This window comes from Drosophila mojavensis, unplaced genomic scaffold (assembly GCF_018153725.1).
Source record: "Drosophila mojavensis isolate 15081-1352.22 unplaced genomic scaffold, ASM1815372v1 contig_74, whole genome shotgun sequence".
Lineage (NCBI taxonomy): Eukaryota > Metazoa > Arthropoda > Insecta > Diptera > Drosophilidae > Drosophila > Drosophila mojavensis.
The window spans coordinates 8,382,662-8,407,999 of NW_025318899.1; the positions used below are offsets into that span (position 1 = coordinate 8,382,662).

Here is a 25,338-nt window from a genome sequence, read left to right on the forward strand (position 1 = left end):
GTTTGTCTTGGCAGTTTCCGCCATCTCCTTTTTCTCGTTTTTGTTGTTGCTTCGGCTTTCTTTTTGTGTTCAGCCTGCAAGTCTCTCTCTGTGTGAGTGTGTGTGTAAGTGGGTGAGCCAGTGCGACAGCAAGGAGCCAAAGCTGGTCGACTGCTCGACTGACAGTTTGCTGCGTTTTTGTATGCATTCAACTATACAGAGTGCCGCTAGCTTTGTCTCAGAGCAATGCCTCGACTCTGCCCATTTGCAACACCCTGTTGCAACACTGGCATTGCTGTTGCCCAACTTGTGCAGCCAAACAAAAAGTAGAAAGCAAACGGCAAAAAAGACAAGGCCGCCGTTAGCAGCATGTATTTGGTCCACTCAAAGCAGCAGCAGCAGCAGCAGCGGCAACAGCGCAAAAAAGAAAAAAGCCATAAGAAATGGCCAATGCAGCGTGCAACGAACACACCAAAGTTGCCGCGACTCTAAGTATGTCTTTGTGCGCAATCAGCAAACACCAAACGGCAAACACCAAACACCCAAGCACCACAGCCACCACCATCGCCGCCAGCGTCCGACCAACCGCCCAGCTGAGAACTTTGCTAGAAATTTATGCCAAGACGATAAAAAAAAATACAAAAAAAAAAAAAAAGTTCAAGTCGGTGGCTGATGACGGCTGCGACAACGACAACGGTAAAGGCAACAGCAACAACAATAGCAACGACGACGACAACAACGGCAACGATTCATGCAATTCCCCTGTGTAAGGGCTTCGACGGCATGCGCACCAGGGAAAATGGTTGCCGGGGAAGCGGCCAGCCAATCAGAGAGTCGCTGAGGTGTGGCCTCTGCGAGCGAAGGGAAATTACGCATGAGTAAATTTCCCTCGCTGCTAATAATCACTTGAGACATGCGCAGTGCGCGGCAGGGGCACAGGGTTTGGGGGTTGGACATTGGCTGGCCGTGTTGCATGCAACCCTTCACGTGCACTGGGAATTTCCCAGACTCATTCTCATTCTCAGTCGCTGCCGTTGCCGTTGCCGTTGCTTTTGTAAACATGCGCAGGCGCAATGCCCGCAGCTCGCCGAATGCGTGTGAGTGAGTGTGAGTGAGTGTGCTCTGCTGTGTGCGGGGGTACATTTTAGGCTGGGACTTTTGGCCGCCGCAGTCAGCAGTCGGCATCGAGCACTGGAGGCAAAGTGAAATGCTTTGATTTCGCTGATTGTTCGATCACACGCAAACTGACAGCGGACTCAGCTGGTTGTCAGCGCGCTAGCCACAGCAACAGCAACAACAGGCAGATAGAAGTATTCAACTCGTGCAAGTGTTCGTGTTTAGAGTGCAGCATCCTATATACAGATTACATGTGATTTGAGGCAGCCACTCATTCAATTTGAAAGCAATTGCAAATCGAACTGAACTGAACCGAAAACAAAAGGAACAACAGTGCGCGCGTCTAATTGTGTCAATAAAATGTTGGAGTTTTATCCAATGCCCACGAACCTCAATCAAGTCGGTGGCAGTTTATATTCGCTGCAGCAGAACCATGGAGGCGCACGTTTCCTGGACAGTCCCAGTGCAACGGCCAATGTAAACAGCAACATGACGACCGCCTGTTTGCCCAACAGCAACAGCAGCAACAACAACAGCAGCAACAGCAATAGCAGCAACAACAATAACAATGCCCATAATAACACAAACAACAGCAACAGCAATTTGGCAGCAAACATTTCCGGCAACAACAACAGCAACAATCCGGCAGCAACAGCTTCATTAACGGCATCTGTAATTTCCTCACAACAACAACAGCAACATCAACAGCAACAACACCAACAACAGCAGCAGCAGCAGCACGCGGTCTCGCCAACGCCAATTAACAGCTGCCCAACGCCCACAGGTCACAGTCCCATCAACAACAACAACAACAATAACACCAACAATAATAACAACAGCAAGAGCCAAAACTCCGCCTGCAACACATTAACAGCTGCTGCTGCTGCTGCTGCTGCCGCAACAACAGCAACAGCAGCCGTCTCTGCCCCATCGTCAGCAGCAACTGGAAGTGGAGCCACGGCAGCCTCGGCAGCAGCGGCAGCGGCGACGGCGTCGGCTCTGGCGCTGGCGTCAGCATCGAAATTGTCTGCCGATTGCAGTGGACGCACAGGTATGTTCCAAAAGTATTTTGCACCGGCAGTTGAGGCATTTACCGGCTCGTTCCGTTTCCGTTGGGGGCTGCCACGTTTTTCGTTTTTGGCATAGTTGTGTGTGCTGCCTGGCGTGTGGGGCATGGCCAGATTCTGGCAGCCGGCTGGCTTGATGCTGGTGCTTTGGGGCATGCAGGCGTTGCTCGAAGACCCGAGCCCAATGTGCTTGGCTCTACGTCTAACGTGTTCAACTTACGGCTAGTTTGCATTGCTGGCCCACACGGCCCCACACCCCGGCCGCTCTCAAACTTGGCCCAAATTATTTTCGCAATTTGCGTGTGATATTCTAGGTTTTGGGGCTGCGTCTCGCATTTGCCGCTGATGTGGCTGACGCTTCGAAACCTTTAATTCACTTTCAGTTTGAGTTCATCAAAGGATGATTTTGTAAATCAATCTGCCAAAAGTTGGAAATATGAGAAAATCGTAATAAAATTCATTGAGAAGTAAAATTTAATTTCGTAGACAATTTTATAACTGCAAAATAAAGGCAATAAATATATTTATATTTTAAGTGCATAAAATTGCTCCTTTTTTACCCTAAGAAAAAAGAAACAGACTTTAAAATGCTGAATAAGTGATTACCAAAAGAAGAATAGCAATCAAACAATTTAGAGCATATCTAATATATATATATCATTGTGAATTGGCTATGAGAAATTCGAATTGCATTCGGAAACGTTATCAAATAAAAACACATAAACCGAAATTGTGGCCAGGGCATAACCAAATAAAATTTAATTGATTTGCAACAGACATACAAATGAAGCTTTGAGGCTACAGCAAATGAATGATAATAACAATTGTTTGTTCCGACGGCAAAAGCATAACCAAAACTATGAACGCAAGTTGACCACAAAATAATTTTGACAATGAACCAGGCTGACATGCACACACACACACACACACTGTGCTTGTGCATGTGTGCATGCAACCAATGAAAGGCGATTAAGGCATGCAACAGACTCGCATACACACACACACACACATACACAGAGCCACCCACTCATTGCAGGCGCCTCGAAGTAGGCAACACTTTTTAGCAGCTGCAACGAAAGTGTTGCTGGCAAACTTTACGAAATTCTGGCCAAAATGCAAAGTGTGCAAACAATGTGTGCATGCATATGCGAACCCGGACCCCAAGCTGGGCGAGCTCTGTCAAGCACGCAAATATTTCGCCACACACACACACACACACACACAGACACGGTTGTGATGTTGGACGAGCTAGCTTTATGCTCGTATTTGCATATGAAATGTCTATTAATGCCTGGCTAAAATGGCAGCAAATAGTTTCCGTCTGCCAATCACTTTACTGTCAGACTTGAGCATTGCTCATCTATGAATTTGAATTTGAATTTGAATTTGATTTTGACGCCAAAAACCAAACCAAAAACCAAAGTCAAACTGCAGCTGAAGTGACGGAGGCAGCTGCAAATGGTTGAGGAATTTCCAGGCGCTTGGCAGCCCCAACTTCGGAAATGAAACTCTCGAGAGCTGGCAGAGTGAGGAGTTTGCAGTCAGCTAGCTACACCACCTGGCCCACCTTTCAGCCTCGAGCTGACACTAATGTCAGTCATGTCAGCTAGTGTGTGACATATGCATAGCTGGCAGTTTCGCTTGGCTGGAGTTGGGCTGGGCGAGCTTTAAATTGCGGGCGTAGTAATTAAAGCCCTCGTATCATGAGCTGTCACAGGTTGTCTGCCAAAATCTGCGTGCCACGTGGACTATTTGGCCGCGACTTGAGCCCAAAATTTATGCCACAACTTTTGCTGCTGCTGCCGCTGCCGCTCTGTCAATTTATCATCATAGACCCGCGCTCGCCTGTCAATGTGTCAATAAATGTGCCATAAAGCCGAGCTACGGGCGGAGCTGGATGGCAGTGATGGCAGCGATGGCCAGGAGTGCCTCTGTCCTAATCAGAGACGCCGTTCGCTGTCGCCGATAAGCCAAATGATAACGCGATCACAGCTGATAACAGCGCTGGGTGCTGTTCCCTATTAACTGTTAGTCAATGTTTATGGGTGTGCGCGTTTATCAACGAGTTGATTTTGGAATTATCTGCTGTTTAATCGCACCATTTGACATGAGTGTCTCGCACTTGTTTTAGCTGTGTTTGTGTTTGTATTTGTTGTTCCTTTGCCATGCCGACAAGTTTCGCCCCGACCGGGCCAAGTGCTAATCAATCAGCAGCCCCCTCGCCAGCTTCTGTTGCGCTTCCAATTGTACATTCATACGAATGCGAACAATGCAAATACATTTATGTGTTGTTTTTCCTTTTCAATTTGAATATCATATGAACAGCGCGTTTTATCACATTTCACAGAAATTGTCTTTTGGCTGCAGCGGAACAGGAAAAAAACAAAAACGCAGCGCCATAAAACTGCAGCAAAGGTCATAAATTCCGATTAGATTACACAAAGCGGAGTGTCAATGCGTTTTGCTCCGCAAAAAGACAAAACACACCACAATATCGCATTCACAATAGTCCCAGGACACAGTCGAAGTGCAAAAAAGGAATTGCCAAAATGGGACTTATCAAGTGATCCTAAAACCCCAGCCCAAAAAGTTGCTGCAGCAACATTTGCGCGTTATCACCAATGCGATTTGACACACACACCCATTCACACACACATATATATGTATATGTGTAATGCAGCGCATCGCATTGCAGCTGCTTTTTTATAGCATACTTTAGAGGGCGCGCGTTATAGCAAACGATATGCCAGCAGCTATTCGCATCCATCGCCATCATCGGAGCTGCCGCCTGCTCCATTTCCATATAGCTGCCTGCTATCGTTGCTCCTCCTGTTGTCAGTTTAACGCTGCGCTGGCTTAGCAGTCCAGGCAGTTGCACAGCCCCGGCTTTGAGCTGCTTTCGCTGCTCGCTTAGCGCCCTCCCACACACACCCACACACACACACATACACACTCTCGTAGATCAGGCTGGGGGCTGCCATTGTGCCAACCATAAATCATGCACATTTTTCTGCCAGTGAGCCGCAGTCATATAATATGGGAGCAGCTCCGTTGCGTCCTCTCCCCTGACTCCGAGTCGTATATTTTTCAGTTGCTTCCAACCAACTCTCGTGGCGCTCGTCATTTCTCTTTTTATGTTTACTGCAGCTTTTGTTGTGTTTTTTCTTTCAATTTTTTTCACTGCTTTTTATGACTGGCTTACAGTTTGAAGTGTGCGTGCATGTGCAGAGATTAGTCGAGTTACTCCCGCACGCATATTAATCTTCTGCACATTTCTGTTAAGCTAGAAACTAAGCTATGTATATTTGGCTAGCTGGTTAGATGAGCCAAAATATGACCGCTATTAGTGATGCCAACGACGAGCTGATAAAGATTGTCATCCATTTGCATTTGGAATCAGAGACTTATATTGGATAGACTTTCAATAGACTAGCAGTAACCTTCTGCAACATATGACTAAATCCTGGCTAGCCTTCAAGTCAATGCTGCTCTACCGACCCAGGCAATCTTCACATGTTCTCATAATACCTCGAACAGCTCCTTTCAATGACTCTTTGGGGCTCATCAATTTCAGACTGGCAAAATTTTAGCAAACTTTACGTTTCAATTACGCATCAAGGAGCTATCAATACCAGCTGTTACCGCGCAGGAGATGGTGACAGCGACAGCGACAGATAATTTTTTTCTCTCCTTTGTTTCACTTGTGACTGCCGAGCGCCAGAAGTGCGAAACAATGAGCATAAGCACAACAACAGAAAAAAAGCAAAAGCAGAAAAAAAGAGAAAACATTTTCACACGATTTGACAACGTATTCGCCTCCATGCTTCATGCTTCATTCGCGTCCTGCTGATGCTTGTGCAGCGGCACATGCTGCCAGCACGTAGGGGATCAGCTCTTCCTCTTTTACTTTCGGCTATGCAGTGGCAGTGGGGTAGTAAATCGATTTTATGGCTCACTAACAAGCATTACTTTTGTTTTTGTGATTTGCTCTTGCAGAGGTTGGCCACATCAAATGCGAGAAGAACTACGAGCTGTGCGAGGGCTGTGGGCAGAAGATCCATGATCGCTACTTGATGAACGTGGGTGATGCCAACTGGCATGAGCAGTGCCTCGCCTGCTGCTACTGCGGCATGCAGCTGCATCACACCTGCTACGTGCGCAACTCGAAGCTGTACTGTAAGCTGGACTACGATCGTCTCTTTGGGGTCAAGTGCGCCGGCTGCTGCCATGCCATACTGCCGCAGGAGCTGGTGATGCGGCCCATACCCAACTATGTATTCCATCTGCCCTGCTTCGTGTGCTACGCCTGCCGCCTGCCGCTCCAGAAGGGCGAGCAGTTCATGCTGCGGGATGGCCAGCTCTTCTGCTATCGCCACGACTTGGACAAGGAGATGTTCCTGGCGGCAGCCGCTGCCCAGCACTGCGGCTTCGTCGGCCTCGACGAGGAGGATCTGCTGCGGCCACGCGACGGCCGACGCGGACCAAAGCGACCACGCACCATTTTGACCTCCCAGCAGCGCAAACAATTCAAGGCCTCGTTCGATCAGTCGCCCAAGCCGTGTCGCAAGGTGCGCGAGGCGCTGGCCAAGGACACGGGTCTGTCGGTGCGTGTGGTGCAGGTGTGGTTCCAGAACCAGCGAGCTAAGATGAAGAAAATCCAGCGCAAGGCCAAGCAGAATGGCGGCGCCACTGGCGGCTCAGGCTCAGGCCGTGGCAATAGCAGTGCCGGCGCCTCCGACGACAAGGATGCCAGCGAGAAGGATGAGAAGTGCGTGAAGCAGGAGCATGGCGTCGACAATGTCGGCTTTCTGGGCGGCATGGACAGCGCCTTCGCCAGTCAGCCGCTCAATCCGAACTTGCCCTTCTCACCGGATGGTAAGTTCAACTAATCCCCATTTCACTGTGCTCCAGTTATGCTAATTATTGTTGCTCTCTGCAGATTATCCGGCCAATTCGAATGACAGCTTCTGCAGCTCCGACCTCTCGCTGGACGGCAGCAACTTCGACCAGCTGGACGATGACGCCGACTCGTTGTCTTTGAACAATCTGGAGCTGCAGTCGACCAGTTCGTCGGGCAATCACAACCAACACTCGAATCCGCACGACATGCTGGCCAATCTGAATACGAGCCTTATCAACCCCATCGACAAGCTGTATCTCATGCAGAACTCGTACTTCAGCTCGGACCATTAGACAGAGACAGCTACCGAGCGAGAGCCAGGGACAGACAGAGACAGAGAGTCGTAGTCATACGAATTTATTAGCGTTAGAGTTGCGAGCATGTGTTGGTAGGCACTGTAACTCCTTGGTTAACTGGCAACTGAGTCATTTCGCCAGTCGGCTTTTTTTTGTGGTGGGATAGTTGAGATTTTAAGTAAAAATGATCAAATGTGATTTTTAAGCTAAACAAAGTTTTAAGAAAATTGCATTACAACGATGTAAACGAGACGTAATGCGAGAATTATTGTTAGTTCGACTTAAGTAAATAAGTAGAGAAACCGAAAGATAAAATCAATGTGAGCCTATGTTTGTAAATAGTTTTAGAACCAAAAAATTGTTATAAAAATGTAATTTAAATTAAAACGTCAATAAATTATGTATTAGCAAGTGCAATTCAAACAGTTTGTTGTCAATATTCCTTGAATGCCATAAGACATTTTATAGTGGTTGATATATTTACAAATTTTGATTCTAGTTACCGAAATTTCTAATGAGTTGTCATTCAATACTATTTTTGTAATAGACTGTTAGAGATGCTTAATTTTTTACACTCAGTGTAATATTTTTTCTTTATGCGGCTGGCGCTCTCTAGCGGTAGTGTATGTTATGCTCAAAAATAATTTTGAGTTTTGCACTGCTAGCGCTCTCTATTGGTGATAATTGTTAAAAAATTTTATTAATGGTGGCGCTCTCCAGACGCAGTGAGTAATATGTAATGCTTTTCACAGCATTACATTCAGCCAACAGTAAAGCAGTGCACATTTGGCCATGGCACATGGCCAATAGATGGCGATGTGCGCTGTTAACACAATTGTGGCGTCTGTTACTGCACGCTGTACAACTAGCAGCTGTTAAGTTTCTAGGGTGCCCTCAAATTCGGCTGCGCCAGTGCTGATAAGCAACTGCTGTAGACGTAAGAAGAAGCAGATTTAATAAACAATAGAAAATCTTGTAATTTGCAATGGTAAGCCATAAATATATGTGAATAATACTATTAAACTAGCAATTCCATTCTGTTTACAGCTATTCTATTCATTCTTCAAGTCGCTGGTGGGCAAAGAAGTTGTGGTCGAGCTGAAAAATGACCTAAGGTAAGAGTCGCTTTTGGCGCGTGTCAATCCATAGAAATGAAATGAAAGCCGGCAAATTTTTAGCATATGTGGTACACTGCACTCCGTGGACCAATATCTCAATATAAAGCTGACAGACATCAGCGTCACAGATCCCGAAAAATACCCGCACATGTTGAGCGTCAAGAACTGCTTCATCCGCGGCTCCGTGGTCCGCTACGTCCAGCTGCCCGGCGACGAGGTGGACACGCAGCTCCTGCAGGACGCAGCGCGCAAGGAGGCGGTGGTTAGCACGAGATAAAACATGCCCGAAAGTCTACGGTACGAATTATATATACATATATTAAGCTGAACTTCCAAGCGCAAGAAAATCCGCCATTACGCGGTGTACATTGAGTTGTCTCTGTTTCTGACCTATCTCTAAGTGAAAAACTGTTAAGCAAAAAAAGAAAAAACAAAAATAATGCAACAAATTTAATTGAAAATAGATTATTTACTAAAAAGCAAAAACGAACTATTATATATTTGTAAAGTCCTTAGGCCAACGATATTCTATTTATGGAATATTTTAGAGGTATTTGGTATAATGAAGGCATTCTTGTACATATGTAATACTCATACATTTGGTTTATGTACGGGTCATAAATTTTTGATGAGTCACTTGGGGCTTTCCATGCAACCTTTATATGTGAATTTTTTATGTTTTTGTTTTGATGAGCTACGAAATCATTATTGGTCTACGCATGAATGGCATTAATCGCTGAGAATTGTATTATAAAAGGCTGTTTGTACCATGGAGCAGTAGGAGAAGCAAAATGTTTTTAGGTCAAAGTAAAGCAAGGACGCATGTATTGGAATTAAGCTTTACATACATGTCTACCTGCTCTCCATCAAAGCGAATGATTTATGAGGTTGACTTAATTCTTGAGAAGAATTTTAAATTTCATTACTTTGATTGCTCTGGTTTGACTTAAAGTACCACCTCTTTGGGCTTTTGTCCCTGCTCATGCCATTTAATTGACGTTTAACCTGTGTGGGCAATCGAAATACTTGAAATATCAAATCCTATTTATCACTGTGGATGCAAATGCTGTGTGACGCGTCCTAGCTGGAAGTTGTCAAGTAGAATTTGGAATTCGTTTTGCGAGAAGTGAACGTGTGGGCTAAAACAGAAAAGAGTCTCGCCTTCGGGGCGGTACACACTTTATGGCATTCGAATTTGAATTTACGAGCTCACAATTGTCAACGCGATGCCTAAATATCAAGCAGCTGCCTATTTAGGGAATTATTTTGTGAGATATCGTGCCATCAAATCGTGGACGTGTCACTCTGCTTTGTCCCTTGCCCGCGGACGTTTAGGACGTAGATGTGAACGTGGCCACCACAGTGTGTCCAGCACACCTCCTGTGGAGTTTACAGCGCGCATACACAATAAACAAACTTCGGTCAGCCATTAAACACCCTGCGTCGGCGTTAGCCCCAAGCTTTAGCTTCCGCCTGTGCCCCATCCCCAGCTATCCACGTTTTCCATTATTTTGCTAAATTGGTTTCGACTTTCTTCTTTTTTTTTTTTATCAAACAGCAGCCAAACAAAAATTTCGTAGTAAATATTTGGACGCAGTGAAGTTTATATTTTTGGTCGCTTCGCAGCATTTTGTTTTGCATTTGAACACGAACTTTGCAGTTATAAAAAATATGTAGCCCGCCAACTGTTCGCCGGGGATTGAGTGAGTTGGAGCAGTTTGTCGTTTTCAGCGACTGCGCCACTTTGGGTGTGGGTAGAAATAACGAGGGATTGGGTTTCTGACTAGGCAGCCAGCCACCAAACCACCCAGCCACCCAACTGCCGAACTGTGCTGTGCATAAAAGTGTAATATGCCTGTCGATGGGTTGGAATTTAGCTAGATTTACGAGCCCAGGCAGGCACTGGCATTGTCATAAGCATAGACATTTTAGGACTCCAGGCGCTAGTTCATCAACGTGTTGAATTGCGCGTGCTGCGTAAAAGTTGGCTCATAAAATGTTTTTGCAATGGTCTCATTCGGTTTTTATTAAAAAATAAACTATACAAATTTTACACAGATTACCTAAATTGTACAAAGAAAAACACACATATTGACAGAGATGGAGCAAATGTACATACAAACAAACAGTTATATTATTGCCATTCGTATCACGCCGACGAGTTTAAACGGTCATTCACTAGTGCGATATGGATGATATTACTCTATTAAGAAATGCCTGCTTCCCTTCATATAATGGACTAAACTCGCTGATCGATAAGGTACCAACTTATAATGGGTAAATTTAATTAACTTTAATTTACACATAAATATTGTTCCCAAATGCATATGAGCGTCAATTGAAATCACTTATAGATTGTTATATACAATATACAAATGGGATTTTTGGCTTTATTTAAGAGTCTTGTCGACTAGTCCCGACTAGCACACGATTTTTTGTTAATTATGGATTTTTTTCTGTGTGAAAAAATTAAAATTTAATTGAGGCCTCCAGAAATCCTCAAGGCATTTATCAAGCTTCAACATGCACAGCCTGTGCATTAATTTTGCAACACATACATACATAACTGTACATATATAAATGTTTGTCTGTATGCACAAATGGCGTAAGCCTATATAAGTTAAGTACATACATACATCTTAAAAGTATTATAGGGACTTAGTCGATGTAATTAACCTGTTTGGATTACAGCTGCCGCACTAATCCGGGTAGCTAAAATTCGCAATAACATTACAACTAATTTCGGTAGCTAGTGTGGTGTTCTGCTCAGTGTTGCTGTCCGGCTTCAGCATTAGATACTGCTTATATTGTATATATGTATATATATTTGTATAGCGATGTCACTAAGTAATTAAAATTGCATATACATAAATTGGCATCGCATAAAACGTGTTTTTTCCCCGCATTCGAAATGAATACTCGCACAGCTGAGCTTTGAGGCGATTAAAATATCATCAGAATTACATTTAGACTCCCCTTTTTACAAACAGAGACGCACACACACTTACTCACTCACTCACTTACTCACTCACTCACTCTCTCTCACTCACACACAAATACATATATAATTGAATATGCATATATATAGTTATGGACCGGCACGAATCTCTGGTCTCGCCATTAGTTAGTTGTCAGCCACACTCTTACGTCCTACACTCGCTATTCAAGTAAGCCTACGGTTACGACTACGCACACGAACAGTGTTCAAAGACTTAACTCTCAGTTAGTTTAACTAATCAAATGTTGCACGGATCGATGATCTGATCATCGACAACGTCATGCTCCGTTCCGCTCCACCCCGCTGGCAACGCAATCTTGAACAACCTCTCGAGTACTGGAAGAGTCGCGTATCACGCCAGGTGGTCGCATTGTTTTAACTGTACATTTCACAGCATCTTAGACTGGTTTATTGTGCGGGCGAGCCGGTTGACTCTAGGAGTTCCTGTTGGCGCCGCACTAGTTCCTGGCTCAGGCAACGGCAGCAGGAGCAAGCATCCTCCACCGCGCGCATTGTCGCACCCACCTCTGCCTCGACCGTCACCATCGCCGCTAGCTCTGCTCACACACTCGACACCCGTTCGTTGTTGTCCGCCAGGTGGCTGACACCCGTCAGCAGCTTGTGTCCATTGGCCACGCCCACGCCTACGCCGCCCCGCTGACTATCGTAGTTGAGCACCAGCGTAGACGGCGTCGACTGCAGCAGCAGCTGTTCCTGCTCGCGCAGACAGCCCGAGTGGCGGCCAGCGATCGCCGAGCTGTGATTGGGATGTGGGCTGCGCACGGTTGAGCTCTTCCTCATCATCTGAGGCGTGGCAGCGCACCCTGAGGAGCTGCCGACCTGCAGCAAGCCCACCTGCTCCTTGAATGGTCCACCGGTAGTGCCGTTGCTTGAACTGCGGTAGTAGCTCTGCTGGCGGAAGGTGCGCAGATGCCTTCCGCTGCCACCTGCATCCACCTGGGTAACAGCCGTTAGCATTGAGGGAGTGCGCTGTGAGTCACCTCTGAAAGTGTCAAAAAAAAGGGAATTACTCCTCGGTTGGCTGGAAAGCGAAGCATCCGACCCGACCGGCTGTTTACCTGTTTAAGCTGTATGCATTGTTGTTTCCGCCGCCCGTTCCGGATTTGTTGCCCTTGCCGGGGCAAAGATGAAAGGCGCCGTAGATGAGTGGGTTAACAAGGCTGTTGGACATGCCGAAGAAGAAGATGGCATCCTGCAATTCATCGCCCAGCTGCAAGCAAGCGAGTCAACACACAAATTAATTACAAGTACTTGGACAGGATTTCAATATGTCAGTTACGTCTTTTTTTTAGGTTTCTTATTGCCTGTTGTTTTGCCAGCCTGAGCATGCCAGCAGCTTGAGGCGTTGTTGGTTTTACCTTTTTCTGGTTTTACGTCCCCGCAAGACCTTATGCTACAGACTTTTATGGTTAACCGTAACCAAGTCAACATTCCGCAAGCCTCGGTCATATGCCCAGACCATTAATTAAAAATTGAGCATTAAAAATAATTCCGTAGTGCCTATGCCCCATCTGGCAACGGCACAGAAAGCGCGGCAAGAAATTACGTAAAAGTGTAGCTATAAAAATAAAAAAGGATGTTGAAACAGCTGCCCACTGAATCAATTGTTTTGCAGCCGTACAGTCCCTTGCTGTGCATATCCCAGCAAAATGCTCATTTTTTCACTAGCTCACGCCATAACGTAAGACACGTAAACCAAGCATAAAAAACAGCGCCTCGCTCAAACCCACAGCGGGGATCGACAGTTGATTGATGTGCCTTCAAAGTGCTGTGAAATGCCTTCACAGAACTTCTGGCGCACACTGGGCAAGGGTTACAGGCTATTCCTTTTAGCGTATGAAAGGAGCATCGCTGACATTTTTACCAGGCTCGGGTGCTTACGGCGTAAAGAATTCTTAGAACAGCAACGTGATGGATACATGAAATATTTAAATTCCAATTAGCCTAGTGAACATAGCCAACACCTCCGCTAAGTTTAGAATTTTATTTCTGCTATTTTGTTTAGGTTTTCGTACTAGAAATATTTTGCGTTTGTCCGTTTGTATTTCGCCTCCCAGGCGGTAACTAAGCAGGCTACTTTAAAGGACAATTCTACCGAAAAATAACCCTTTTTAAATAGGCAGCGTCTTGGCACAGAAGTGACCCAAGCTAGTAACTGCTATCGTATTCGCATCCCCTTTTACCTTTACCTTTTTATCTGGATTCCAGAACAAGAAGATAATCATCATTACGTAGTAGGGTGTCCAGCAAATGAGGAAGGCGATAATGATCACCACTGAGATTCGTAACGATTTCATTTTCGCCTTGTGTATTAGACGTTGCCGGTTCGTCTGCGTGGGCAGCTGTTTCGTTGTCGAATAGTTGGCCAATTTGGAGCCCTGGAACATTTTTTCGCTGCCTGATAAGGTGGATAAGGAAGGGAAAGCAAAGGCAAAAATAAATGCCAACCGTCATTAACATAGTTTCTACGAGAAGACACGACATTCTGGCATGTTCATTTGGAAATCCACTTACTTGAGATGGTTCGAAAGGTTGACATGTAGGTGCCTGAAATATTTAAATTTGTTGCATTTCATTAGCATCCAGATGGACTGTTATTTGTCTACCTCAGCATATACATATGTATGTATGCGTACTTACCAAAGAGTATGCACAAGGGCAGCAGGAAAGTGAAGACGAGTGTGAAGGTAGCATACATCTGCTCCTGCCAGTCGGCCGTGTAGAAGCCGTGAGTCACACACTGATAGAACTCCTCGACGAAAGGACCTCGTGCCACATGGAAAATGAAGAACTGCGGGTGCCAAATGCCAAATGCCGAGTATCCGAGTTGCCGACGAAAAATGCCGACGCCGAGTGCCGGGTGCCAGATTGTGGTTGACAGCAGAAGTGGTTGGAGAGCATTAAAAATGATGACACAAGCAGTTTGATTAAAATTCGCTCACACAAAAGTACAAATATTCAAGAGTTTTTTTTTTATTTATTTGTTTTATTTTTTTTTTTATTGAATAATATTTGCTCTTCTGCTTCCATCAATCAAAATACACACGCAGAGGGAAAAGCACCGACTGCATGATGCTGTATTTATCGTGAAATATTAGGAATATTTATTTTCCTGATTACTTTTACAAAATCCCCAATCATTGTTTAAATCGTACCATCTTAGTTATCCATATATATACATATATGTATTGCTGACATTCAATTTGACAGCATTTGATTGTCGATTTGGCTATGCAAATTTAAAATTTCTATCTCCTAAAGGCAACTCAATTGTTTATCGCATGCATAATTCACATTTTGCAGCACGTTAAGTTTGGCCCACTCAAAAATTATTCATTAGCTCCATTAGCTTAATGAATAATCTGCGCTACAATCATAGTAATTTGGTTTAAAATTCATAGTGCACAATCGACCAACTGTTAAATTTAATTACATCACTTGCGTGAACACTTTATACCCTTAAAAAAAAGGCAATGTGCGCTGTTAAAGCATCAATTTCATTAGTCTCAGCACGCATCTCGTTTATGCAATTTTCTTGTTGAACATCAATAAATCTAGCCAAAGTGCGTTCGTGGGATTGTGACAAATGCATTAAAGTCTGTTTATTTGAACAGTTTATGGCTTCCTGGAGCTCAGCTAGAAGCTCTGACCATTCGATGTGTCAACAGCTGTCGCAACTGCAAGGACGACTAAACGTCAAAGTAGTAAAACTACAGCGCTAAAAGCATGTGGGCGGACATTAGCATCAGCATCAGCATCAGCATCGACATCGACATCGGCATCAGCATCAGCATTAGAATGAGCTTTGGCATCGGTATTAGGACTGATTTTTATTAATTTCGTACATTTATAACTTCCACGCAATTTAACGACACGATGTGCCAAAATGAAAAAGAATAATGATGACAGGGCCAGTACGAACACAAATAAACAGATCCTTCGCCATAGAATTAAGTATTATGTTTAAGCTGCTGGAACAGACACAAATGCATACTATGTGAGGTCAACTGCTTCTCCTGTCTGCTGAGCATGGGTTCCCTATCAGTTAAAGTCCCCAATCGCACCTTGTCATGCCTGTCTGATAAGTGATGCATGGCATCTTTGTGTGTGTTGATGCTTTTCGTTTGATGATGCAAAAAGTAAAAATAAGCCAATAAAACAGAATTCATATGAATTACATTTTGGGAACGCTAAAATGAAAAGCCTGCAGCTCTATAAAGTCAAAATACTGTGGCATAGTGTCATAAAAGATGGAAGACGTAAGCATAAACGAAAAACAAGATGAAGAAGAAGAAAAAGCAAGAAAAGCAAGGACGCACACGCATGTGCACAGCTGCTGGGGCTGGGGATCAACATTTGTTGTTTATTGCCAGTGAAAGTAAATTTTCATTTTGTTTTATTATTTGAGACGCGCGAATCGAAGAACACACCAAGAGAGAGAGAGAGAGAGAGACACAATGGGAGAGGGAGAAACTGAGCATCGACACAGCGGGAGTCAGATATTGAATTTGAAACGTTGCTTATTGATTACCAAACTGAATGCGTGAGTTCCCCTAATAAGAGAACAAACGTGGAAAGCTGCGAAAAGTTGTTCGGCGCGAACTTTTCAAATTATGCAATAGTAGTAGTAGCAAATGGCGCCGAGCTCAAGAAAAGATGCGGTGTCAAATATCACGTTTTAATATCACATTACCTTTTATGTAACATTTTCGAAGGGGGGGACTTTAATTGTGTGTGTGCAAGTGTGAGTGAGTCTGTGTTGTGTGTGTGTCTGCCTGTCTGCGTGAGGTAGCTGAATTAAGCAAGTTTGAATTACGAGCACTTTACGTAATCTGCTATTTGTCACGTTCTAGAAGCAGCCGCATCGAGTGTGTTTATTTATTCAACTTATGCGTAATCTCTGAGCGGATTCTGTGCCCATGCCCGGAAGCCTTAAAGATATAAAAAAGGCAATTATTTCTAATGCGTGGCATGGTATTTAAATATGGGAATGTGCGCCTGAGCAGACTCCCACTCGCCCACGCCAAGTGTCGACTAATGACATGCAAACATAATCACGATTTCACCAATTAGGTACCACTTGCATGCTAATGTGGGTAGAGATAACGCTGGCAGATATGCACTACTGCTTACCTAAGTAAGTCAAGAAGTATTTAGTGAAATAGATAGCATACTTATCAGCGTTTCAGCTGAATGTAGTCTTCACTCCTATTTATTTCACAAATTAGAAAGAGTTCTTTTTAAACCGATTTAAAAATGCAAGTAAATCTCTTGAGAATTCCTAGGAATAGACTACCACCGTAGCTTCCCAAACCTCAGCATCCATATGTGTAAGCAGATAGCCTAACGGCACTTTCCCTAAAAAATGAAAGGTCACATTCTCTGTAATCTCTTGTCAAGGGTCCTGTTACTGCATTGTTTTTACACAAACATGAATGTCAGACACCTCTTCAAGGCGTCCTGGAGACCAAAAGAGCTAACCTGAAAAGCAATTTGTGAAAAAGATATAAAACAGTTTCCATACAACTCACAATTTGGAGCCTATTAGAGCCAAGAGTTGTCTGCTGATTTGGCATTTAAATTAGGTATTATTGGAATCTCATGCATTGTATTATCTGTACGCTTATTCAAGTGCGTGGTTACCATTAGATAAGGGTTCACTCTGCCCTCCCAATGAAGCCAAATATCCATCGCAAAAACTGAGTTCCCCTTCATTTCTGGCACTGCAGAAAGGCAATGTCTGTATTTGCTATTCATGGCGTCTCCTTTAGTCTTATTCGTCTGCATATTAAATAGTGGAAGAAATGTTAATGATAGCAGCTGATTCATCTACAAAGGAATACTCGATGAAGCAGGAATTCATGGCATCCTTTGCTTGCAACATGAATTCGCATCCAATTAGCAAACATTATTTCGATGGAGAGTCAAAATTAATTGTAAAAAGAAATATTAAAAGGAAAACACTAATTGATTTGAGCTTAAATTTACCACAAGTAAAAGCGACTCTAATTACTCAACCTTCCAGCTCTTTGAAGAGGGAAGGCTAGCTTATCGGCACATAGGCCCGAAAATTGCTAGTCTGCTGTTCCCTTGACAACAGCCGTGACTCACACAAGACAACTACATACATAAACATACATATTGGCTTTCAGATGGATTATTTATTATAAATATTTTGTTGAGTGGCCTAGTAATCCTTTATGGTATGGCAAACAAGTGGATCGCATGACCGAAATGAATGCTTCACTAATCTGCAGATTGCGGTCTATCGCTCGCAGATCCAAAGGCTATTAAAATGCCAGCGGGCCATAAATCTGCCGGCCAACTCAATTAGATATGCAATCGAGCGACAAACAAAAGGCGAGGCACACCAAATAAATAATGCAATAAAAGTGTGAAAATAAAGAATTATAACAACAACAGCAACAACAACTATGACAGCAACACAAAGGAACAGCAGCAGCTAAAACAACAAACAAAAAGAAAATGGTCAAATGTGCTCTTTCTTATTTTTTTATCCGCTTTCGGTTCTGTTGACTTTTTTTGCTTCGCCCCGTTATGATTAAAGATGAGCAAAAGGAAATGGATTCAAGCAGATAAGCAGCCCCAGCATGGGGCTGCAATGGGAAGCAATCTACCGGAATGCTGGAAAGTATGCCAAGCAAATAAATATTTCATTTCTGTTGTCAGCGCGTGAAAGTTACAGTTACTCAGTTAGGGGCTGCGCTTGCTGGCTAACCCTTTGCCCAAGCAGTTGAATATACTCTATCGGAAAGGTCGCATGGCTGGTGAGAGATATGTGGTGCCGGAGCACGTGTGGTGGGCGTGCCGATACCCAAAGCAACGTTTAGCTAACTGACATCCAAGAGGCAATCAGTTTTAATGCCTACCCACGCATCGACGCCCTCCTCAGACTATTTACGCGCTGCCACGGGGCGAATGCGTGCCATAAAGTAAACATATAACTCCAAGTTCAGCGGAGAGGGGCAGAAGGAGGGACGGAGCCGCGGCCTGCGGCCCAACTGCTGCCTTGTGCTTGACTTAATGGCAGGCGACAAATTGCTGCATAAGTTGGCAATTGTTCAGTGGGTGGAATATTATGAAAGCGTCGGATAAAGAGCATACAGCATTAGGAATTCGCCTGAAATCAATTTGAATTGATTTCTATTTGGTCTTTGGATTTGAAGTTGTATTTTGATATTTATAGCTGAGCGAGATAAGCCAAATGGGAATTTACCTGGGGCAGGCTGAGCACCAGCGAGAGTATGTATGTGCCGCCGAGCAGTCGATGACAGCGCTTGGCCATGTTGAGCGACTTCATCGGATACTTGACAGCTATCCAGCGATCGACGCCGATGAGGACCAGCACGTAGGTCGACAGGTACAGGCTGAACATTTGAAACAGCTTCACCAGCTTGCAAGTGAGCTCATTTGCCAGCCACTGAACGGTGTAGCTCCAGGCTGCCTCGCCGATCAGGCAGAAGCCGGTGACCAGGACATCCGCAATGGACAAGTGAAACATTAGCGAATAGATGGCGCTCCATGTGTGGCGGGAGTTGCGTCGCGTGATTCGAGTCTTGTATATGTTCCATATGGTCAGAAGGTTGCCCAGCATTGAGAAAAGTGCCATAACAGCCAACACATAAACCTTGAGCATGCCAGAGCGTGACAGCTGTGGCGCATGGTCCATTACATGCTCCGGCACCTGCTCCGCCAACGGCGATAACTCGTGCAGACTGTTGGTGTGACCGAGCGTTGAGCTATTCAGCCGTGAATGCGTCATAATGGCATAAGACGTCTCAGAGTTTCCATTAGTGTCAGCAGCCGCAGCTGCTGTGGTGGCAGTGGCTTCTGTGGCCAGTGCAAGGCCAGCATCTAGTATATTGAGCGTGTAGTTGGCTATGCTGGGAGCCACCTCTGTAGCTGCGGCAACAAAAAGCCGTGTGAAGTTCGCTGCTGTGGCCCAATTGCTATCCGTTTCATTAAATGCTGCACTATCCAGTAGATCGGGAGCTCCAGCAACGGCAGATGAGTTGCTGACAGGTAGTCGAAGACGTGGAGTATCCTCAAAATCCATTATTTTGTATATGTATATGTAATACTTTGTTGCAGCACGAGCTTAGTGGTTCTTTCGGTGGTTTAGTAGTGCTCTCGTGGGTTTGAGGTCTTAAGCTCTTTGCCTGGTTGCATATTAAAAATGATTTTAATTCTTTGATGCTAAGCTCTAACGTCCACTCGAGGTGACATATGAGTGTGGTTAACCATTTAGTTACAGTAATAAAGGTGGGATGCAGCTCACTTTCCTCTGTAAAGAAAATGGTGAAAATTCACTTTGTTATTAATTAATGATATATGCTTGTTAAGCAAGAAACTTTCAAGCTCCGGAAGCTGTTATACAGTTAGGTACATAACAGATTAAATTTAGTTTGTTATTGAATTAAATATGCTAATTAGGCCACAAGCTTTCAAACTTAAAGCCAAATCTGGAAGGTAAATTATTTTCAAGTTGTTTTACCTGCACTGTAAACAAATTCAATTCTACACTTTCTATTTCTGGTTTGAGCTATTAACACAAATGCAAATGACTTCCCGTTTAGTTTCTAAACATCAATTCACACAGCATTTATTGACCTAAGTTTCCGAGCAATTTGATGCAGGCAATTTAAATATTCAGCGTTGCAGCATCGGACCCGTCATTGACCTTTGCCACCCAATTACCCGACCGTAATTACAAAGCCATTCATTAAAAGTGGTTAGTGCCGCTTAGCTCGATTGCTGGATGCGGCCTACTTGTTACTGGTATCTGGTAGCGGTTTGCTGGTTGCTGTTTGCTGGCCCATATAGCGATTGAGCGCGACCACCGGGAATTTCAGTCCAAAGCTCGCGTATTAGGTTTAATAGATACAGCGCGGCGACAAGAAAAGGCCGCTCGGAAATGTGACCTAGCGTCGTGTTGCAGTGCAAGTTCCGAGTAAAATTCCATAAAATTAAATTTTCTTATATAATTTATGAACATAAATTAAATAGAGACAGTACCTTGTTATTTTACCTGCAACATGACAATGAAAAGCAAACAAGCAATGCCAAGCAAAACATACAAAATAAGAAAATAACTAAGAAAACTCTAATCGAGAATGCGCGACTAGGAGATCCCCTAGAGCTCGTCCGATCTACACTTTTAAACATGCTCAATCTGGCATAATATGAGAAGAGTTATAGAATATTTTATAAAATAAAATAAAAATGGCAACAGACCTTTCTAAAGTTCAATAAAGTATAAAACTATGTATGTGCATCGATATCATATCAGGCATTGTCGCTGTCACTCGGAGTCATAATCCGTTTCTCTAATACTCTAGTTGGATTATAATAGATGAATACAAGCAAGAAGAATTGCTAATTGGCAATTGAGTTACAAATAATTATTACAAAATTGATTGCAAAGTAGAAGCGAGAAAACTACTTTGGTTGAAAAAAAAAAAAAAAAAAAAACAATAAATGCTTGACAAACGAGCTTGAAACGTGAGTTTTACTCTTAGTTCGTTATAATTGCCTTTAATTACCAACTAATGCTCGTAAGCATTTGATGGAAGTAATATATAGCTACATTACTAAATTGCCTTCTAATCGCTTATAGTAAATACAAATACATACGTAAGTATATAAAAGAAAAGTTTCCCCTATTGTCAATCAGTTTACGTTGGCCGCATGCTTGGATGGAAAACGTTTAAAAGTCTTGTAGCGCTTAATCAACACGATTAATATACAAATGCGCATTTGATTGATCGAGCCAGCCGCCCAGTCAAAATGAAATACACATGAGCCCCGGGGTCATCGTTTCAGAGCTTGAGCAGCACATGCACCAGAGTAATGCGATTTGCATATAATGTGTCAAAAATTGAAGGCCTAAGAGCACCAAATGAGGCGAAAACTTCTTTCAGTCGTGCGTCTAGACGACCCTCGGACTAGTCGGTGTTTGCATTTTAAGTCAGCTGTCAAGGCACAGGACATGGCAAGGACTTAAGGCATTAAAAGGCACACCGAAACAACAACTGACTTAACAACTAAGAATGCGCCAATTAGGGCTAATTGTATGAAATGAAAAATGATATATACCCCCGTCAGTCGGATGAATGGTGCGAAAGTTTGAATTGTTTTCCATTGACGTGATAAAAATTTAAAATACGAGCAAAGAGCATACGTCAGCCGTCAGTCGTCAGTTATTGATGTTAAATAATTAAAAATTATTTTCAATTATTAACAATCTACCAAGTAGAAGTCATTTAGCTGTCCAATAACGCTAAGGTTCTCCTTTGTTGAAGCTGACACACGCTGCGTATACGCAACATGCTGTCTTCCCAGCAAATAATTAAAGAGCGCCCGCAATTGTTGTGCCTCAAGAAAGATAACCAGCTCGTTTCTTAAACAACTATGCAAAAGTTTTCATATTATGCTGTGCCTGCCACAAATTGGCGTTGGCATTGTAAATAGATTACTCGCTGGACAGTTTAAGTGGTGATTATATGCGGTCTTCTTTAAACAGAAAGTTGTTAGCCATGCTAAACACTCTTGGCATTGTCTGCCTTGCCAGCACTCATTCTGAGGCCGCAAAGTTTTGTAAATCTGCATCCAGTTGATTGCATTAGGATCAGCAAAACCTCAAAAGCACAATGTTGTGCGAAAGGTCAGCCGGCACACAGACAACACGGACAGCCCCCTGTCACACTCTACACGTGCCACCTCTTGAAACTGATACTTCAGCTATTCTTCGTTTGAGCCACGGTTACGGCGCTGCGGGTGTCATGACCTTTGCGTAATACAGGTCCACTTCCATACCCTATGGTCAAGCTCTATAATATTCAACTTAAGGCATGATTTTCAATGGTTTTGGATAATTAACTAATTAATTAGTCTGACGTGAAAATTGGATGAAATTATTAAAATTCAGCCCTGGTGCTGTCTGGCACCCCAGTACTAACGGAGGACTTTTAAAATAATTAATATTTCGGTACAGGTAAAGGGCAGGTGCCTACTTACAATAAATGCGATTCTGTTCCTCTAAGTATATATACAAGACTAAATATACAAGCAATTTGTATAGAGCAACTTTGAATAGAATTGTCTTAGTCTGGAAAAACTTTGGACATTAGCTGAGATTGAATTAATTCGAAATTATTTCAGTTTTTGTTTTATTTTATTTATTCCATTTTTCTTTTTTGTGTTATTAGGTTTCTGTTTTCCTATTGGAATACAAACTGAGAAAAGTTCAAGCTGATGCAGCCCGTCAATTGTTTGTGCTACCGCGGCTTCGACATCGTATTAACACACTTCGCAGCCAAGCACACTGAGAAAAAAAAACATGATGCCTTTAGAATATACTTTTGGTCTTTGGCAAACAGACGAGCTGACAAAAGCACATTAACTTCTTTAATTTTAACACACAAGCTGTGCGTTTATTTGCTCTTTTTCTGGATGATATGTATTCTGACTTTTTGGCTTTGTCTAACTAAGTCGAGACTGAGGCTTGTTTGCACAGTTGTCCGCTTCGTCCACACATAGACACTCAACACACACAGTCGAGCCGCACAAAGAACTAGACACACATACACACATCAAATTTTATATATAATACATGTGGATGTGTATTTGAATGTGTTTTCGACATTAGATCACATATAAGACAAAAACAGCGTGTTTTTTAAGTTCAAATATTAACATATCGTCCGTTATATACATACAAACATACATACACAATTATGTGTGCGTGTGTGTGCATTCTTGCTTTGACTCCTTAAGCGCAAAGCAAATCTCTATTTGCTAATCATTTTTGGCATTTGAATTTCGAAATTTTGTATTTTACGTTTTCAATATTTGCACAATTTGTGCGGTTCGTTTCGTCTGCGCAGTAAATGCGAATTCCCTGCAAAGCCACAGCCATAACCACACAACCACACACCCACACTAATTCTCAGTTGTTAAGCATTTAATGTATTTGGAAAACACATTAATTATTCAATTTAATACTTGAGCCACTTGCCTTTGAATATATAGGGGCTAATTTAATTTCAATTTTAATTTAAATATTATTGCATATATATTAATTTTAGTTTCAATTAAGCTAAGTCGAATTAATTTTTTCTCGGTATTTTATAAGTAATTCACAATCATAACTCTCACAACTTGGTATTCCGCGTATTGAGTATCGAGTAAGCTCTTAACATTAAGTAGCTTTTTGCATTTATATTGTAGGAATTTGTATACTTGATCAACAAAATAGAACTCCTTAAACTTGACTTAACACACAATCATTTCAATCACTTCTTATTTATTGGCACTCGTTGAACTCTTATCTTATCACCGTCTTCGCTGATGTTACCAACTTCAATAAGCTATGAGGCTGGCGCGTTCACTGCTGCATATCACTGACAACCGACCGACACGACTACCGTTGCGCCACATCGAGTACTGGCAGCTGGCGACTGACGTTCCGTTTCGTTCCGTTCAGTTCAGTTGTTCGGTGCGAACTGTTCTTCGGGCTACGCACGAGACTCGGTCGGTCAGCATTTCGCCAGTCGAACTTGTTTGCCGTGCTTAGGTCGCAAGCTCTTTCATTCATAAAATCTCAGCCTCAGGCAGCCAGCAGCGGCAGGAATCGTCGTCCAACATGCAACATGTTGGCGTTGTTTTGGCGCGCTCACAAGACTTCTACGAAGGGCAATGCTCGACACACATTACTCATACGCACTGTGCGCCCAACGTCTCCGTTGGCAGTGTCGCCGTATTGCCAAGTCTCAATGTCAAGCTTCCTGCTACACAAAAATAACTGTTGGCTCACTCATACGTGGCTCTACATGTCTGATTTTTATATTTATATATCTATATGAATTTCAGGCTGGTAGGTGAAAATAAGTTAGCTTTTCTCCCTTTATGATTGTTGCGCAAAGTTGAGCAGCAAACAAACTATTTAATTGTCCAGGACTACAACGGCTGATGGTTTCATTCGTACTTACGTAATATACATGTATTCTTCATCTAATGAAAGCGAAGCACAAACAATTTACTGCATGGCGCACACGCGCATTCAAATTAATTAACCAAACTGAATTATCCTGCCAACATGTTAAATAGTAAGAGCGTTTCGTTGTTGGTTTTGTGGCTTGCCCTGCATAAGTGAGTGGCACACATTTTGTACACTTAACCAGAATAAAGCAGAGCCAAGCGTGCCTAATTACATGTTTTACCCTCAAAAATGTGTGGGCTGATGCCAGTAACATATAGTTAACAGGGAAATAACATTATTTGGAGTGAACTTTTGATCATCATTAAAATAAATACTATCTAAGTGTTTTTACAAATATATTTCTCTCCATAGCTCATATAAGCGTCTGTTTTAATATGCCAGTATTTGATATTTGCTCTTAATAGGATTACGCTTGATACACCTGCCAAGGGGCGGCTGTTCATCAAAATACATGTTCTAGCAGGCGACAGGCAATGTTGACAAATGATGCTTCTGGGAAGCTGCGCGAGCAAGCCAGATAATGTCCGGACCTTTGTGTAAGCAACCGCTATCATTATCGCTAAAAGCTGTTCCCGGTTGGTTAGAGTTAGAGTTGTGTCAACCGCAACAGCGGCTGTTTGATAGTGAGCTGACAGCCGTCGTATAAGTTGCCCCACTAATCCTTTATATGTATTCCTTTACTGTCATCTTAGGTTTCTTTTCTTTCTTTTGCTACATATTTTGTATGTATATTCACCCATTGGCAGTCCCGTTCCCTGGGTTACGTATACCAAAACTATTTTGTGGTCAAGGCTAAATTTAAATTGCATGAATATTTAAAAT

General features: G+C 43.2%; 3 protein-coding genes across 3 annotated transcripts; 2 read left to right on the top strand and 1 right to left on the bottom strand.

Annotated features, from left to right (window-relative positions):
• The first annotated feature begins 1,166 nt into the window (after positions 1-1,166).
• Positions 1,167-7,781, top strand: LOC6581813 (LIM homeobox transcription factor 1-alpha). Its single transcript, XM_032731672.2, has 3 exons — positions 1,167-2,146; positions 6,159-7,037; positions 7,102-7,781. The coding sequence occupies exons 1-3, from the start codon at positions 1,456-1,458 to the stop codon at positions 7,353-7,355; spliced, it is 1,824 nt and encodes a 607-aa protein (XP_032587563.1). The 5' UTR covers positions 1,167-1,455; the 3' UTR covers positions 7,356-7,781.
• Positions 7,782-8,237: 456 nt separating this feature from the next.
• On the top strand, positions 8,238-8,962 carry LOC6581814 (U6 snRNA-associated Sm-like protein LSm2). Its single transcript, XM_002007500.4, has 3 exons — positions 8,238-8,346; positions 8,406-8,473; positions 8,537-8,962. The coding sequence occupies exons 1-3, from the start codon at positions 8,344-8,346 to the stop codon at positions 8,751-8,753; spliced, it is 288 nt and encodes a 95-aa protein (XP_002007536.1). The 5' UTR covers positions 8,238-8,343; the 3' UTR covers positions 8,754-8,962.
• A 1,511-nt stretch (positions 8,963-10,473) lies between these two features.
• LOC6581815 (gonadotropin-releasing hormone receptor) lies at positions 10,474-19,801 on the bottom strand. Its single transcript, XM_032731345.2, has 6 exons — positions 18,733-19,801; positions 14,136-14,286; positions 14,010-14,042; positions 13,685-13,893; positions 12,554-12,705; positions 10,474-12,477 (listed from the first exon to the last, which is right to left on the bottom strand). The coding sequence occupies exons 1-6, from the start codon at positions 19,570-19,572 to the stop codon at positions 12,036-12,038; spliced, it is 1,827 nt and encodes a 608-aa protein (XP_032587236.1). The 5' UTR covers positions 19,573-19,801; the 3' UTR covers positions 10,474-12,035.
• Between the last annotated feature and the right edge of the window lie 5,537 nt (positions 19,802-25,338).